This window comes from Cavia porcellus, unplaced genomic scaffold, assembly GCF_034190915.1.
Source record: "Cavia porcellus strain 051 isolate PalLab524CR breed Dunkin Hartley unplaced genomic scaffold, mCavPor4.1 scaffold_1, whole genome shotgun sequence".
Taxonomy (NCBI): domain Eukaryota; kingdom Metazoa; phylum Chordata; class Mammalia; order Rodentia; family Caviidae; genus Cavia; species Cavia porcellus.
The window spans coordinates 202042649-202058152 of NW_026947484.1; the positions used below are offsets into that span (position 1 = coordinate 202042649).

At 56.5% G+C, this 15504-nt stretch overlaps 1 protein-coding gene across 1 annotated transcript in view; it reads right to left on the reverse strand.

Moving 5' to 3' along the window:
- Positions 1-1841: 1841 nt before the first annotated feature.
- The window catches only part of Eeig1 (estrogen-induced osteoclastogenesis regulator 1), a 30455-nt gene continuing 16792 nt past the window's right edge, over positions 1842-15504 (reverse strand). Inside the window, exons 2-11 of the mRNA XM_003470745.5 lie at positions 12656-12776; positions 12400-12429; positions 10255-10371; positions 8755-8801; positions 8460-8617; positions 6382-6486; positions 6101-6296; positions 5656-5777; positions 5490-5559; positions 1842-4363 (exon numbers count right to left, since the gene is read on the reverse strand). Coding sequence (XP_003470793.1) covers positions 4318-4363; positions 5490-5559; positions 5656-5777; positions 6101-6296; positions 6382-6486; positions 8460-8617; positions 8755-8801; positions 10255-10371; positions 12400-12429; positions 12656-12776 — 1012 coding nt within the window. The 3' untranslated portion in view covers positions 1842-4317. The remainder of the gene's footprint in view (positions 4364-5489; positions 5560-5655; positions 5778-6100; positions 6297-6381; positions 6487-8459; positions 8618-8754; positions 8802-10254; positions 10372-12399; positions 12430-12655; positions 12777-15504) is intronic.

Here is a 15504-nt window from a genome sequence, read left to right on the forward strand (position 1 = left end):
TATGCCGGGAAATGTAGTTTCTCAAGGGCACCGTGAGGTCAGTTCCAAAAATTTCTCTAGGAGATGGAACTTAGCTAGAACCCAGACTTGCCTGGATTTCTTGGTCACAGTCCTAGCTCTCCCTCCCCGCAAAAGGTGTGTCTTTAAACATAGTTCCAAAGCAAGGGCAAGGTTTGGGGGTTAGAAGTCCCATTTTTCCAACAGGACAAGTGAGGCTCAGAAATCACAGAGCCAGTGGTAAAAAACGACCTTGGAACCTGCTGTCTTAGTTTTTGGTCCCGAGGCCCCAGTTGATCTGTTGGAGGAACTGTTCATTGCCTGGCTTGATGTGGCAGAAGAGGCTGGCCTTAGTCAGTAGGGATGGGGTGGATGTCTACTGGCAGAGAGGGGGCACCTCTTTACCATCACCTAGCTTTCCTGGAGACTTGGTGTCCCCTGCCTCGCCTCATCGCCTGCCTCTGGGGTGTCACAAGTTTCCCCGCTGTCGGCATGGGAAGCCCCTTCAGGCCCTTTCCTCTGCAAACAAGGGAAGGTTGTGCCATGTGATCCTTGATGCCTGGTACTCTCACATCAAGTGGGGCTAGCTGCTTCTCATATTGTGAGCGCTCACCGGTGCCGCTCTCTTCCCCAAGACCTGCTTTCCAGCCGGAGGCAGAAGCTCCCAGTTCTGGGCTCTACTATCCCTTGTCTCCATTGAGGTATTTTAGTGATCAATTGCTGAATGGGAATTGAACTTTTAGACTGAATTACGACCCCAGCCTTTTAAAATTTTGAGACAGAGCCTTGCTAGGTTGATGTAATCCTTTTGTCTCAACCTACCAGAGCACTAGGATCAAGGTGTCCCACTACCATGAATTTTAATTAGTTGACTTTGGTGACCAGGCCCATTTGACTGGAGTTCACTGAGGGCAGGCTCTGTGGTCTCTACTGCAATCTCAGCACCCAGAATGAGGTTGACATAGTAGTTTTGAATCAAACTAAGATTTGTAGACTTTTAAGATCCTGCAGTGCTAGCATCCAGTGTTTTGGAAACTCCAGACCTCTGGAGGCCATGTGGTGGCCCTGGGCCTGGACTCTACCTGGGGGTTAGGGAGAGATGAGGTGTGAGTGTGGCAACACTCCTCTCAGGTCTTCCAAGCCCCTGGTGACTGTGGAGGCTGCCACTTAAAGCTGGCAGGACCAATCCTTGTGGTCTACAGCTCAATTCTTCCTCTACCCCCCATCCCACCTTCCCCAGGGCGGCACAGAGGAAAATACTGGTGACCAGCCCCTGGGGTTAACAGGGCTACAGCTGGGGGTGAGCCCTGCAAGAAGTGGGAATGCTGCTTCTTCCTGATTCTTTCCAGTCTGGCCCTAACCACTGATGCTTCCAGACACCCATCTCTGAGCTCACTAAAGGCCTGGGATGACTCTCTTTAGGCTTGGGCCTCAGCTCCTGAAGGGACCATGCTGAGCCTGGAGGTAAGACCTGCGATGAGTGTTAGGGAGACAGGGTTTCAGCTGGGCACCCCTGTGGGTCAGGCTGCACACCGATCTCAAGCCAACTGCAGACTCACTGCAACTAAGGTCATCGGGCCATCACAGTTACTCATCCTTGGGGGTCAGAGCTGCCACTTAGGAGGCGTGAGACCGGCAAAGAACTGCCCTCCTGGGCCTCAGTTTCCCTCCAGGAATCTGGAGGAATAAAGGTGGTGGTGTTCGTGACCACACCCTGTACTTGGAGACGCCTGGCCACCTCCATCTTCCCTGCTCTGTAATGACACGTTGCACAGTGGGATTTGGTGTTGACTCAAGGAAGGTCAATGCGATAAAGCAATGACATAAAAAAAAAATGGCACAAATAAACAAAAATTGCAACATTTAATTTCTCCCCACACCAAGACACTGACATGAGGCTGATTTCCCCTTACAATGTTATTCTTAGGAGAAGCCGGGACAGATACAAATACAGCCCATGGGACGGGGTGTGATGGCAACGTTCCGTTAGAAAGGGAGTGATTAAAAGAAAAACAATGACCCTCCGCCATCATCTCCCTGTGGACAGGAAAACAGGGGTATTTGCCATCCTGGCAGATTATGCCACGTGATCTGTTATGGGGTAACCAGGAAAAACAAATCTAAAAATACTGTATACCTCTATTTTAAATCTAGTAAAAACGTTAAAACTGTCTTTCAAGGAGATTCCAAACTGGCATTGCATAGACCAATTCCTTTCCAAAAATATCTCTAATATATCCTCTCTATATATAGAATTTGAAGTTCAGGTGTGGGGGCACCTGGGAGAAATTCACTGAGCTCAAGGGAATTCCCAAGTTGAAAACTGGGTTCCCACAGGGGGTCAAGGCCACCGCTTCAGGCCCTGGTTCCTGCCAGCAGTCATCTGGTGACGGCCAGATTCTCGGCCTGGCTACCCTGGCCCAGGGCCTGGCGTGGGAGGATGTGGCAGGCTGCTATCTTCTGGGTCAAGCCCAGACTTGGACTGGTGGACTAGGGCTCCTGGTTTGGGGGGTCTGCCTAGCAACGCCAAAGTCAAATGCTTTGTGCCTAAACCCCCAGAACTTCAATTTATGCCCCAGTTACACTCCAACCACACCTTCCACTGGGGAGGTGGTGAGGTCACAGTCCCAGTAAGCAAAGCCAGTGCTCCCCATCTTCTAGAGGTCGCCTCATCTGGAGAGAGAACGGCCAGCTTCCCCCTAAAGTGCCAGGATTCTGCCAGGCAGGAAGGGATGCTCTGAGCTGACCAGAACCAGTCCAGCCAGAGCCCACATGCTGTCCTGCCTCACAGGCACTTTCCAACATTCATTTCTAAAAGTTATTAGGTGATTAAAAGGATGACAACAACAAAAGCCCCACAAATGCTCTGGTCCCAACACCAGGGACTTCTGAAACCCAGAAGCCCACTCTTGGCGGCTGGGGCAGGGCAAAATCGGGAACTCTCCCGACTTGGGGAGGGCACCCACACCAGCGTCCCAGCCCACCCGGGTCCCCAGCACTGCTGGGGCACAGCTGACAGAGAACAGAGGTGCCTCCTCCTCACCCAGGAGGAGGAAATATTGAACTGTGAACTAAAAAAAAAAAAAAAAGGCAAAAAGAAAGAACCTAGAAAGCTAAGTAAACACCAGCCCGCTGGGTTTATACAACATGGGGGCAACTTAAAAGGGTTGGGGGTTTTGTTTGGGCCTGGCTGCAGCCAGACCCTCCTTCAAGCAAGTTCCGAAGACTGGGGCCAAAGTGCAGAGAGCAGAGGCTTTGGGGGGAGCAGGGCCAAAATGCTCCCTGCTTGGAAAACATCTTAGGGACCCCCCCTCTGCACAGCAGTGGGGGTGCTTCTCGCCAGAGGAGGGCTGAGGCTTGTCTGGCAGGAAGCCAGCTTCAGGCCAGTTCAGCCACAGCATGCCAGCCTCACCAGCCTTGGCCTTGGCAGGGGCACAAATCTGAGGGCATGGAGAGGGCTTCGCCTTCTTCCTGTGGAGAGCCAGCTGCTCAGGGGCCAGCCCTGGCAGCGGGCATGGCAACGCTAGGCGCTCTCCCAGCACGGTGAGGCCTGAGCTGGGTGAGGCAGGGGGGCAGAGGCAGCCGAGTCCCGAGTCAGTCCCAAGTCCCAGAGGGCTGCAGACCTGGGTCTGCGTCTGCACAGCAGGCAGCGCCCAGGAGGCTTGGAGGGATTAGGAGTGGGGTTGTGCTGGGGACAACATGTGCAAAGTGCAGGCTGCCAGGGCAGCAGGACATTCGTCGGGGGATGCAGGGAGGCTCAATCTGGAGTGAGTTGGGTCTGAGGTCTGACTCCCAGGAGGAGCCCGCCTGCGGGTCCCCTAGGACACAAGAAGGGACGGCTGGAACACTAAGCAGGGTCACAGGTGGAGGCTTCTGAGGGTGGTCTGGCCCCCAAAGGGCCAGGGGCGATGGAGCAAGGCCCTGTCGGTGCCAGGCTGAAGCTGGTTCGACCGAGGTGCATGGTCACAGGACAAGAGTGACAGCCCTGCAGGCACAGGCGGCCCACACACTGAGCCACCTCTTGAGTCCTTGGTGAGGGGGAGGGGCTGTCTCACAGGACCCTCCTTCCCTCTTGCTCTCAGCATGGGCCCGCCCACCCAGCACATTAGTGGTTCAGAATATTCACAGTGGTGGGGCCCTGGCAGCCGGAGGATCCCGGGAGGATGGGGACCATGGAATGATGCTCTGGGAACAGGTGGCTAGTGTGTGGAGCAGGTGCAGACGAGACGCAGTGCAGACCAGAGGGAGCTGGTTCCTTGCAGAAGGGCGCAGGTCTGGTGCCCCAGAGGACAGGCCCCATTCTAGCCTGATACTCGCTCTTCAATGGCTTTCAATCACGACGGGCTCATAGACCCCGGAGGAGACCCTGTGGAGGGGAGAGACAGGGACAGTCACCCTTGATGCACACTCGGCCAGGCCCTCAGGCCCCTGGGACTATTGCACAGGCAGGCACTTGCAACAGCCTCTTTAGTCTGGGAGCTAAAACTAAGGCTCTGAGATCTTAAGTCATTGCCTGGAGTGACAGAGATGTTTAAGTGACAGAGCCTGTGGGGTCCAGAGAGCTGGCACAGGCAGTGCCTATGTCCTGCAGAGGGCAACAGCTTACACACCTGGGTGTGCTGTTGACACCTCACAATAACCCTGGCAGGGAAGGACTGTGCCCGGCCTCCACTGATGGATGAAGTAACTGAGGCCCAGTGGGACTGTGAGCTTCCCAAGAGGGCAGCGGAGAGCCAAGGAGCCCACTCAGTTCTTCTTCTGCTGAGGCCCAGCCCTCCTCTGGAAGCAGTGGAGGCAATTCATGCTTTGTGAGCTATGCTGCCATGGTCTTGCTGCCAACCAGACTGGCTTCCTGTCCACGCAGCTGCCCCAGTTTCCTTAGCTTTTTGGGGATCAGGGAGGGTTTTTTGTTTTACAGACTTCAGTAAGCCCCATTTGCCCATTGCCTGGGAGATGACAGCTGTAATTTCACGCCTGGGCCAGGAGAGGGCAGCAGAGCAGCACAGGAGGGCAGGTCCTGGGCACAATGCTGCCCAGCAGTGTCCCCTCTGCCTGGGCCTTTTTCCCACAATGGCATGGGGAAAACCCTTCGCTGGCCATGCACCGGCAGCTCCTCCACTCGCCCATTTCATTAACCCAGGCCTGAAGCTTCTGAGGGGACTCTGCACACATGGGCCTCCTCCGCGTACTGTTCACAGCTGTGTCCTGGCATAGGCTCAGCATCCAGGGTGTAGGAGGTTCTCTCTAAATACTTATTTGGTCCCCAGTTTAGGGGCTTGCAGATCCAAGAGGGAGAAAGAAAGTGGGGCCCACAACAAACAGCATTAAGTCCCTGTGCTATGCTGAGCTCTGGGTCGGGTACCTCCCATGGGGACCCTGGGAAGCCACCCAAATGGGCAGACAGGACTCAGAGGCGTGACTGGCCCAGGGTCAGGCAGTGCAGATGAGCCAGCTCAGCTCTCACTGCCCGTCCCAAGGTGCCTGGCCCCTACCTGTTGGCCAGCTGGATGCCGCTCAGCGTAGTGGAGCCATCTCGGCTCACGAACAGCCGAAGGTTGCTGTCTGTGGGGATAGAGAGGACGAAGGTGGGCGATGGGGGAACAGCCCTGGAACAGGCGGGCATGGCTCCAGGAGTCACAGGGTGGGGGGATGGCTTACCCTCAGTGTTGCTGCCATCCGTGAAGTCCTGGCTCTGCACAATCTTCTCCACAATGTCATCCGCGTCGATCCGAGTGTCATCTACCCAGGTCGGGTGGCTCTCCACAGAGTCCTTCTTCCGTCTGCATGGGGCAGAGTCAGTCACCATGGTCACAAAGGCAACAAGACAGTAACAACCCAAACCTACAGCACTTGGAATATTCTGAGCACGGATGCAGGTGCTGTTTACCCGGTGGACAGAGCAGGGCACAGGGACCCGGGAGGTTAAGGAAGCTGCTCAGGGCCGCACAGCCACACACAGGGACCTAAGGCTCAAATCACATGTTTACAGACACAAAACTAGAACATCAGGCTTGGGGCTGTGGCCTGTACGATGGCCCTAACCCACATGCGTACCTACTGTCACTGTCCGGACCGAGGGACCCGCTGGGAGACAGGGACTCACCGAAAAGAGCGGTCGGACAGGTGCAGAGGCCGAGGGGGTCTCGGTGGCTTCTCAGGGGGCCGGTGCTCACGCTCGCCAATCTCAGGGCCCTCTACTGCTGGGCCCAGGCCACCGGAGGCGCTGCTGCTGGTGGATGTGTTTCGACGGTGTGTGAGGTCGGACAGGCTGGAGGAGCATGAGTGCTCCGTGCTGTAGCCTGAGGGGCAGGCAGTGGCAGGCAGCGTCAGATTTGGGCATCTCGGGCTGCGGGGGGGCTACAGGTGCAGGGCCAGGCCACTCACCAGAGACCTTGGACTGCTGGCTGGCATAGCTGGAGCTGCGGGAGTGGCCAGAGTGTGGCACTTCCTCGGGGCTGGACAGGTTCTGGTCGGGCTCCTCCAGCAGCCCTGGGGAAGGGGACACAGGTTACCAGTGGGCCCACCCTCCTGCCAGCTTCCTGCAGAGTGCTCTGTGTCCCCATTTGACAGATTAGAAAACTAACTGAGCAGCAGCCAACGGTTCCCAGCCACAGATCACCCTGAGGCCGAGTCAGTCATTCTGGACACCGATGGGGACCTCCTGATAGAGCACCTGTCACCGGCCAGAGAAGAGGAAGAGCACTCCATGGAACACGAGCTACATTCACTCAAGATAGTGAGGGGCATAGGGAGGGACACTGGGGCTGGGCCCCTCTAGGGATGGAAAAAACCTGCCAGTGGTGGTGGCGCACGGCTATAATCTCAGCAAGCAGGAGGTAGAAGCAGGAGGCTCGCTGTTGAGTCTGAGGTCAGCCTATACTAGAAAGCTAGATACTGCCTCAAAAACGAAACAAAAACAAAAATAAAAACAAACACCAAATCTTAGACTCTCAGAATGTGGGAGGCAGACAGCGAGCCCCACTTAAGGCAGCAGGGACAGGGCCTTCGGGATAGAAGAGCACAGGCAAAAGCCCTAAGGGTGTACTGAGCTGAGTCTGTGGAGGGGGAGTGAACAGGAAGGAGAATGGGGTGCAGGAGGGGAGCAGGCCCGCTTCCCAGGGCTGGGATAGCAGCCTCCAGGCACTCTGAGTAGGGGACACTGGGGAAGCAGGTGGGACCCTGGCTCCTCTCAGCCAGGAAGGAAGGACTCGGCAAGCTCGTCTCCAGCAAGCACTGGACACTTTGAGTCTCCAACAGGTCCTCTGCAGGGCAAATGGGCACTCAGCTCCCATCCTACCCGGGAGAGGCACTGCAAGGGTAGCTGCTGCACTGGGGTGGCCTCTTCCCCAGATCTCCCTTTCCTGCAGCTGGACAGCAGCAGTGCTGGGCTTCTGCCCCTGCCTGCAGCCTCCAGCACAATAGGCAAAACCCCAAGCTTCTGCCTGGCTGGCTCTGCAGGACAGGCAGGCCCAGAGTTGGGCCCCGAGGTCACAAGTCCTTCACAGCTCTCAGGCCCGAGGGCCAGAATGCCCAGCAAGCATCTGTTGAGTTGCCCCAGACTTGTGTCCTCTTTAATTGCTTGTTTTTTCTTTTATAACAGGGTCTTGCTATGTAGTCCACACTGGTGTAGGACTTTTGGTGATCCTCCTGCCTCAACCTCCCAAGTGTTAGGATGCACAGATCAGCTCTGCTCCTCTGCTCACAGGTCAGCTTGGGGCCTTCTGCCTCCCAGCTGAGCCCACATGTGGGTGGGTGGGGCCGAGACTCACACCTCTGGAGCCCAGCTGCAACCCTGCAAGTGACAGATCTCACCTGAGGGCCAGGGAACACTTGGGGGTGGGCCAGGGTATCCTCTATGGGCAGCACCACCCAATGCCTCACTGCTGCCTCTGGGGATTTGAGCTCCTTCTGGATCTCCATCACATTAGCACTAACAAGAATGTACTAATAGCCAGGCCTCAGGGAGGAGGATCTCCCGAGTTCAGGCCAGCATGAATTACATAGTGGGGTGAACTACATAGAGACTGTAAGTGGTAAGAGGTAACTGCCAGCCAGATAGGCATATAGTCCCAGTGGGCTGTGACCTTAGCTCAGGTAGCATCTGAAGGAAACCAGGGATTACCAGTTAGCTATTACCAGCAATCCCCTTTTCCAGAGGACACTGAGACTGTAGAGATGCAATGGCCACTCCAGGTCACTGCAATTGGGTGGGCAAGACCCCACGCTACAGCTGGGAGCAGGTTCCTCTCCAGGCCTGTGGTCACCTACAGTTCCCTAACCCTAACCCTAACCCTAACACCAGCTTTTCTCGTCAGGCTAGTCTGTGACCCTGGGGCAATGGAGGCGAGGCCAGAAGCATTCAATGCCAGCCACCAGCTCCCCTCCTAAGCACCTGTCCAGGACATTGCTGCGGTGACAGTATGGGCCTTGGCAGGGATAGGCAGGCAGGTGGGCAGTGGTACCTGAGCCCAGTATGGTGGGCCGGGCCTTGGGGGGCCGGGACCCTGTGAGGGAGTTGGTGCTGCCACCACCACCACTGCTGGTCCCGCCGCCTTTACAAGTCAGCTGCAGAGAAGTGTCCTGGCCGGGGATGGAGATGGACTTGGCAGTGGATGGTGGCCTGTGGGGGAAAGAGGTGTGACTGGAGTGTCCCATGTTAGATAGGGAGCCCCATAGCTTGGAAGAAAGAAGAGGCCCTGTCCCCCCACCATGGTGCCAAGGACCAAACTCCCAACCCCCCAGGTGGGTGGCACTCACGTCTTGAAGCAGGGGTCTCCGGAGAGCAGGAACATCCCAATGGTGATCTGGGGAAGAGGGGGGACTCAGCGCCTCCTGGCTCCTGTCTCAGAGGGGCCAGGACCTCAGGGGCCCCCCACCACCCATTCTTGGCTACGAGTGCAGCTGCCTGACTCTAGGAGTCATTCCCTCAAAGAGAGGAAAGGGAGCTCCAGGCCTGCCTGCTGCAGCACTGAGGAATCATGGTGGGATGCAGGCTGGCCAGGGAGGGTGAGCCATTATCGCCTGCTACTTCGCATCCTGACTGAGCACCTCTGTAACGCTGCCCAGGGGGCACAGTGCCAACCCCGGTGGGAATGGGAGCTCATGGAGCCCTACATGGGGTGGGGACACACAGGGACCTCTGCAGGGAAGCTTTGAGGACTAAAGCGAATCATGGAGCCAACCTGGAATTCAGTGGCCACTTGGGCAGATTGTGGCAACAGCCAAAACCGGTGAAGTCTGGGCCCCCAAACCTAGGATGAGCTGGTGTGATACTAGGAAAGGGGCACTCTGAGGAGCCCTGACCCAAGTGGGGACCACTAAGCTGAGAGTTTCATGGATTATCACAGCAGCCTCCTGAGTAGGAGTAGATGACTCCCCAGGTTACAGATGAGGGAGCCAAGACTCAAGAAGGGGACCTGACCGACCATCTACTGCATCCCTGTGGGCAGGCTGTGGGTCAGAACCTGAACACAGGGCCTCCTGAGCTCCAATCCCATGCTCTGCAACCATGAGGGAAGCTAAAAAGTCTGGCTGCTGCCTGGACCCTGGACCTTTCTGGGGGCCTCTGGAAGCTGAGCCCACCACTTCATGCCTAGGCTCCACACTGAGTCAGCTGACTACCCCTGGGTCAGCGCTTGGCAGTGACATTAACACACACGCATTTGTTGGAAAGATGACGCTGAACTGGAGGACCATGCCCAGACATCTCTGTTCCTAAGAGGCCAAAGAGAAACTGTCTGAGGCGGGAAGCAGCACCAGCCATCAGCAACCTGTGTGCAGCCGACGGGGTGGGGGTGGAGGGCCCTAGGCCCTCAGCCACAGTGATCATGAGTCCAGGACATCAGTTCTCCCAGCAATACCCACCAGGAGCCAGGAGGTCCCTGGGCACACAGGGCAATGTGTCGGAGCCGAGCTGTGGAGCCCAATGGCAGTGGGGTCGTGTGTCAGCCTACCCACCTCCAGGGCAAATAACTGAACTTTTATGTGCTCCCCCACGAGACCTGGGCACACCTGGGCAACTGCCATGGTTGTGAGACAGGCCACAAAAGCACTCAGCACAGGCTGATCTCGCTGGGGGGCTTGCCAAACCCCTGCACACTGCTGGAGCCCACCTTCCCTCACTCGTGGGCCCACATCTTCCAGTACTTCCGGCTGCTTGGCCAGGTGGGAAGTGGTATTTTTTAGCAACACCCTGAGGGATTCGGATGAGAATTCCGAGGTAGACGTGGGGTGGGGAGGCCGCGAGTTGCCCAGTACCTTGAGGATGGAGTTGTCCTGTCGAGTATTCTTTGTGTCATACCCCTCAAGCAGGCAGCAGCGCACCGTGGAGCCTGAGCCTGCAAACTCAGCCAGGTTCAGGTCGGCAAAGCCCAGCTGTGAGGGGAAGAGGCTTGTTGGGAGCTGCAGGAGTGTGGGTGAGAGCCAGGAGATGCCAAAGGGTTAACTGGGCTGGGGTGGTGAATGGAGGGCAGGCAGAGCCCCTGGGCCCGCCCTATGGCCCTGACTGGCTGTTGCATAACTGGTCCCAAGGATAAGACTCTGGGTCGGTGGCACCAAAGTGGCAAAGATACAGCTTGCAACCCTGAGGGGCACAAAGCACCTTTTGTGCTGCGTCCCAGTGTGCACCAGGGCCATGCTCCAGAGATGAAAGGGCATTGTTGTCTGTGACACAGTCGCATTGTTTCCTGGGAAACAAGGCTGTGCTGTGGGGAGCTGCCAGAACATTGGGGAGGGGAGGAGGGAAGGCCCGTGAGAACCTGGTAGCAGGGTGGGCTGATGGGACATGGAGGGCCCAGAAGGGAGGAGCCCTGCAGAGTAAGCGGGATCCCCAGCGGAGTCCCCTGGTAGGGCCTGGGGTGAGAGGCAGAGCCCAGAGTCTGACTGAAGCTTGGGGACTCAGGCTGCTCCTCGGCTGCCTGGGCAGGGAGTGGGCTGGAAGGAGGCCAGGCCTGCCTGACTGGAGAGAAAAGTCAGGGTGAGGCGAGGGAGATGGACTTGGAGACACCAGGGACAATCATGGGTATTTACCGAGCACCAGCTGCATACAAGTAGGGTTAAGGGGCACAGGCTCCAGATTCTGGGAGCTGGGTGTGGGTCCCAGCCGGCATAGCCCAGGATGAGATGAATGGGGCCGGGGGCACCATTCACAGACCAGGGGGAGCTGAGTGGGGCCTGGGAAAGTCTTGCCGGCAATTCTTCTGCATTTTACAGATGAGGATACAGAGTTTGGGGAGGAAAGTGACCTGATCAAGCACATACAGCTTGACCTGCAGACAGGGTGCGAACTGGCACTGACCAGAACCAGGACCTGACACCTCCCTGGGCCTCAGTCTCCTCCCCTGTGTGACAGGGTGAAGAGCCTGTGGCAGAGGCGTGGTCACAGAGGACGGCACCTGCCGGACAGTCCAGGCAGCACGCTGGAGGTTTCTCCCTGCTGGGGTGGCTGTCCTCACCCACATGAACCAATACACATCTCTGCTCTGACAGGCGCCCCTCCCCAGCTGGCTTTAGCCACTCTGCCCTCTGCTTCTGTCTGGTGTTTTTGGGCGGGTGGGAGAGCTGTGCTGTGGAGCCCAAGGCCTCGTGCATGCCAGGCAAGCTTCTCACATAGAGCTCCGGGCCAGGGCATGCTCTGTAGGATTTGCTCTGGTCAGCTGAGTGGCCACAGCACTTTCCTCAGGCCTTCCAGACTGGGACACTGCTGGGCGCCTCCAGGAGCCTGGGGGGGGAGGTCAAGAGTCGCCCAGAGAAAGGGGCTCAGAGAGGGGGCAGGGCCTCTTCTCCCCAATCTTCCCCACACAAAGGCCTCCTCACTGGTCAGGGCTGAAACCTGGCACCAGCACGATGTCCAACAGCAGGGACTGGGGAAGTCAGCTGTCACCAGCCATGCAAGGGGATGCTGCTGCCACAGGAAAGCACACAGAAATCTGCAGTGACGCTCATGACAGCCCAGGCAAGTAAAAGGCCCAGCTGCCCAAGGTGCGCCTTCGGAAACCACAGCGCTTGCAGCACCTTTGATCACGGCTGCCCACGGAGAAGACTTTTTCCCTTAAAGGGTCTAGGGTTGGGAGTGCAGCTCAGTGACAGAGCCTAGTATGTGAGGGGTCCTGGGTGTAAGCCCTAGCGCCACCCAAAAAAGTCTGCAATGATCCTAACCAGCAGCAACAGTGCAGCCTAGAGAAGGGAGGAGAGGGACAGTGACAGCCTGATCATTATCAACTGTCACAGGGCACTGCACAGAGGAAACGAGGAAACGCTGCAGGCAGACCAAGAGCTGACTGCTGATAAGGACATTCCACAAACGACCCATCTGAGGGAAGGCTCTGTGTTCCCGTCTAGGCCGAGAGGGGCTGGATGTCCTGTGCCACCCAGTCCCCTGCTGCCCTTCACGCAGCTCCTTACCTTAGAATAAGCCTTTCCACCTTTCAGCTCCTGCACAGGGAGGGAAACACAAGCAGCAGAGTCACTAGGAAGCTCCACACCCCTGTGGATCTCCCCAGCTCTCCCTAACTCTGAGCAGGGGGACAGCAAAAAGAGCAGAGCAACTCCTCACATTTTCCCCTGGAGGTCCTAAAACCCCCCAGGCCACCAGCACCACACCCACCCTCCAGCCTTCCCCCTCACAGCACCCTGGCCCAGGTCCAGGAACTGGCCTCACCTTGCGCACAGACACACGGAAAACACAGGGGTCCAGCAGGCCCGTGGCTGGGTTGGCGCTCATCTTACACACAAAGGTGAACCTCTTCCGCCAGCGGACACAGTTCTCCTGCACCTCCTCCCTGCAGAGGGATGGGCGTGAGTCGGGGGGCAAATGGGGAGCAGACACAGGGCCAATCCCTAGTGGCCCTGCTGCCAGTGGGAGGGAGGCAGCTCTCATTTTTCACTCTGCCTCACAAAGGGGCTGTGTTTTCACAAGGTGCTAGTGTAACTGTTGTGGAAACATAAAAAAACCACTGCTAGGTAGTAATGCAGCGTAACGCAGGTCCTCAAGCCAGCTCTGCCATGCCAGAGACCCTTCGCCACCACTAACAGTGGCAGTGACCACTGTGACCCTAATAGCTGCTGCTGCACGATGCTTCCCATGTGCCAGGCAGTGTTCAAAGAGCTGAAAAGCCAGTGGCCACGGGACCCCACGTGAAGGACCAAAGATAGGTGGTTGCATCCATGCCAAAGCCCTCCAGCCACTGTCCAGGCAGCCTTTTTTGTCACCCACTCCCGAAACAGCAGGAGCTCTGGGGGCTGTGTCACTTTCCTGAGGCCAACACCTGGCAGGGGCTGAACAAGGCCTGAACCAGCTCTAGGCCCTGAGCACACAACCATGAACCCAGCCTACTAACCAGGTAACACCTTGTGCCAGGATGGACTGGGAGCCCCTCCTGACTGCCGTGGGGGCTTAGCAGGACTTGGGGACAGAGATGGTGCATGGTGAGAGCTCTGCACTCTGTAGCAGCCCCCTATGCTCCCAGCCCCTGGCACAGCTGGTGCTCAGGAAGGGTGGGGCGATGAGAGACAGTACCTCAGCTCATCCCACCTAACTGGATGACCAAGCGGACAGAAGGCTAAGGAAGTGACCCCTCTACACCCTGGGTTACCCACAGGACACGGGACAACTGCCAGACTGATTCTGAGTCAGGCAGCTCCTGAATAGAGAGCCCAGGAGAGCCTGTTGGGGGAACCCATGGGAGCATGGGGCCAGCAGTACCTTCCTCTGTCCCTGAGAACCGCACTACAAAGGTTAAACAGTTACCACACATGACTCAGCTCTTCCACCCCGAGCTTTACACTCAACGGAAAGGAAATCTTTCTGTCCACACAAAACTGGAGTGTAAATGCACAGCTGAGTTATCTACAACTGCCAAACAGTGAAAGCCAAGCTGGACATTGGTGCCTGTAATTCCATCACCGAAGGCTGAGACAGGAGGGTCACAAGTTCAAGTTTCACCAGGACAATGCTTTGAGACTGTCTCACATTTGCAGGGGGGACCACAAAAAAAACAGGGTTGGGGATGTAGCTTAGTGATGGTGCTCTTCTGAGTTCAATCTCCAGCATTTAAAACATACACACACACACACACACACACACACACACACACACACACACGCACGCACACACACACGCGCACACACACACACACCAACAACAGCAACCCAAATGTCAACCAACTGGAAAATGCACACCACGTGGTCTCTTCCTATGATGGAATAAAGGGGAAAATGCATACCATACTATCATGTGGGTTAACCCTAAAAACATTAATGCTAAGGGAAGGAGGGCAGAGGACTACATGGCACCTGGTTTCATTTACAGGGAAATCTGCAGAGGCAAAGTGCACTAGAGGCTGCCTGGGAAGGGGACTGGTAGGTATGAGTTTCTTAGTGGGATAAGGGAAATGCTCTGCAAATGACTTTTGTTATGGCCCACAGGCTGGGCAGGCAGGGGTGTAATTCAGCACAGAGCACTTACCTAGCGCATGTGAGGCCCCAGATCTATCCCAGCACCATTAAAACAAAATATTAAAAATTAGAAACAATCTTTGTATTACATATTTTAAATTTGTGAATCACGTGGTCTATGAATTACACCTCAATAAATGTCTCCCCCTAGTAATGTCACGGTAGGGCAGATAAATGGAAACAGAGAACACAGGGCAGAGCAGGTGGACACCGAGGAGAGATGGGCAGGTAGGGGCTGCTGTTTCAGGTGCAATGGCTCTTAAGGCAGTGACACCTGAGTGAGGCTTGGAGTGAAGCGAGGATGGAGTGAACACCAAATGCCAAGATGCTCATGTGGTGAAAATATGGCAAATGGCCAAAAAGCATGGGGTCCAGGGGCTGAAAAGGCCAGCAGATGAAGCCATGGTCCATGTGGGGAAGGGGCTGGGTTCTGCTCCCATCAAGTCTTATTCAGGCTGTTTTGAGACAGGGTCTCACTCTGCAGTGCAGGCAGGCTCTAAACTCACTATGTGGCCCAGGTTGGCCTCCAAAGTGCTTTGATCCTACTGCCTCAGCCTCCCGAGTGCTGACAGTACAGGTGTGCGCCACCACACCTAGTCTCAGGTCTCATTCTGAGAACAGTGGTCTGGTCCCCGTAGACTGTGGCTTAGGCAGCAACAGAGCACAAACATGCAGCAGCCAGCTGCAAAGCCAGAGAAGAGAGGCCTCTCAGCAGGCAGAGGCCAAGCTTGCAAGCGGAGGCTGGGGAGCAGTGCACTCCACCTCTCCCCAACCTGGTCTGGGGTCTAGCACCTGCTGGGGATAGGGAATGGGGCCTGGGAAGGTTGGGGTGCCCAGATACTCCCCTAAGGAATGTGCCTGGGAACAAAAGCTGTTAGTGAACCCGATCACAGGCTCTTCCGTTGCCTCTGAGAGCCTGCTGCCTGTGTGGGAACAACCCCCCAGGAAGCCAGAGGCCCATCGGTAGTTCCTGTGGTCCTGCCACGCCAGCATGCAGAGAGCCACATGCGGCTCTCCCACACTCAGGTGACAGGCGTGTTCCTCCTCCTGCAG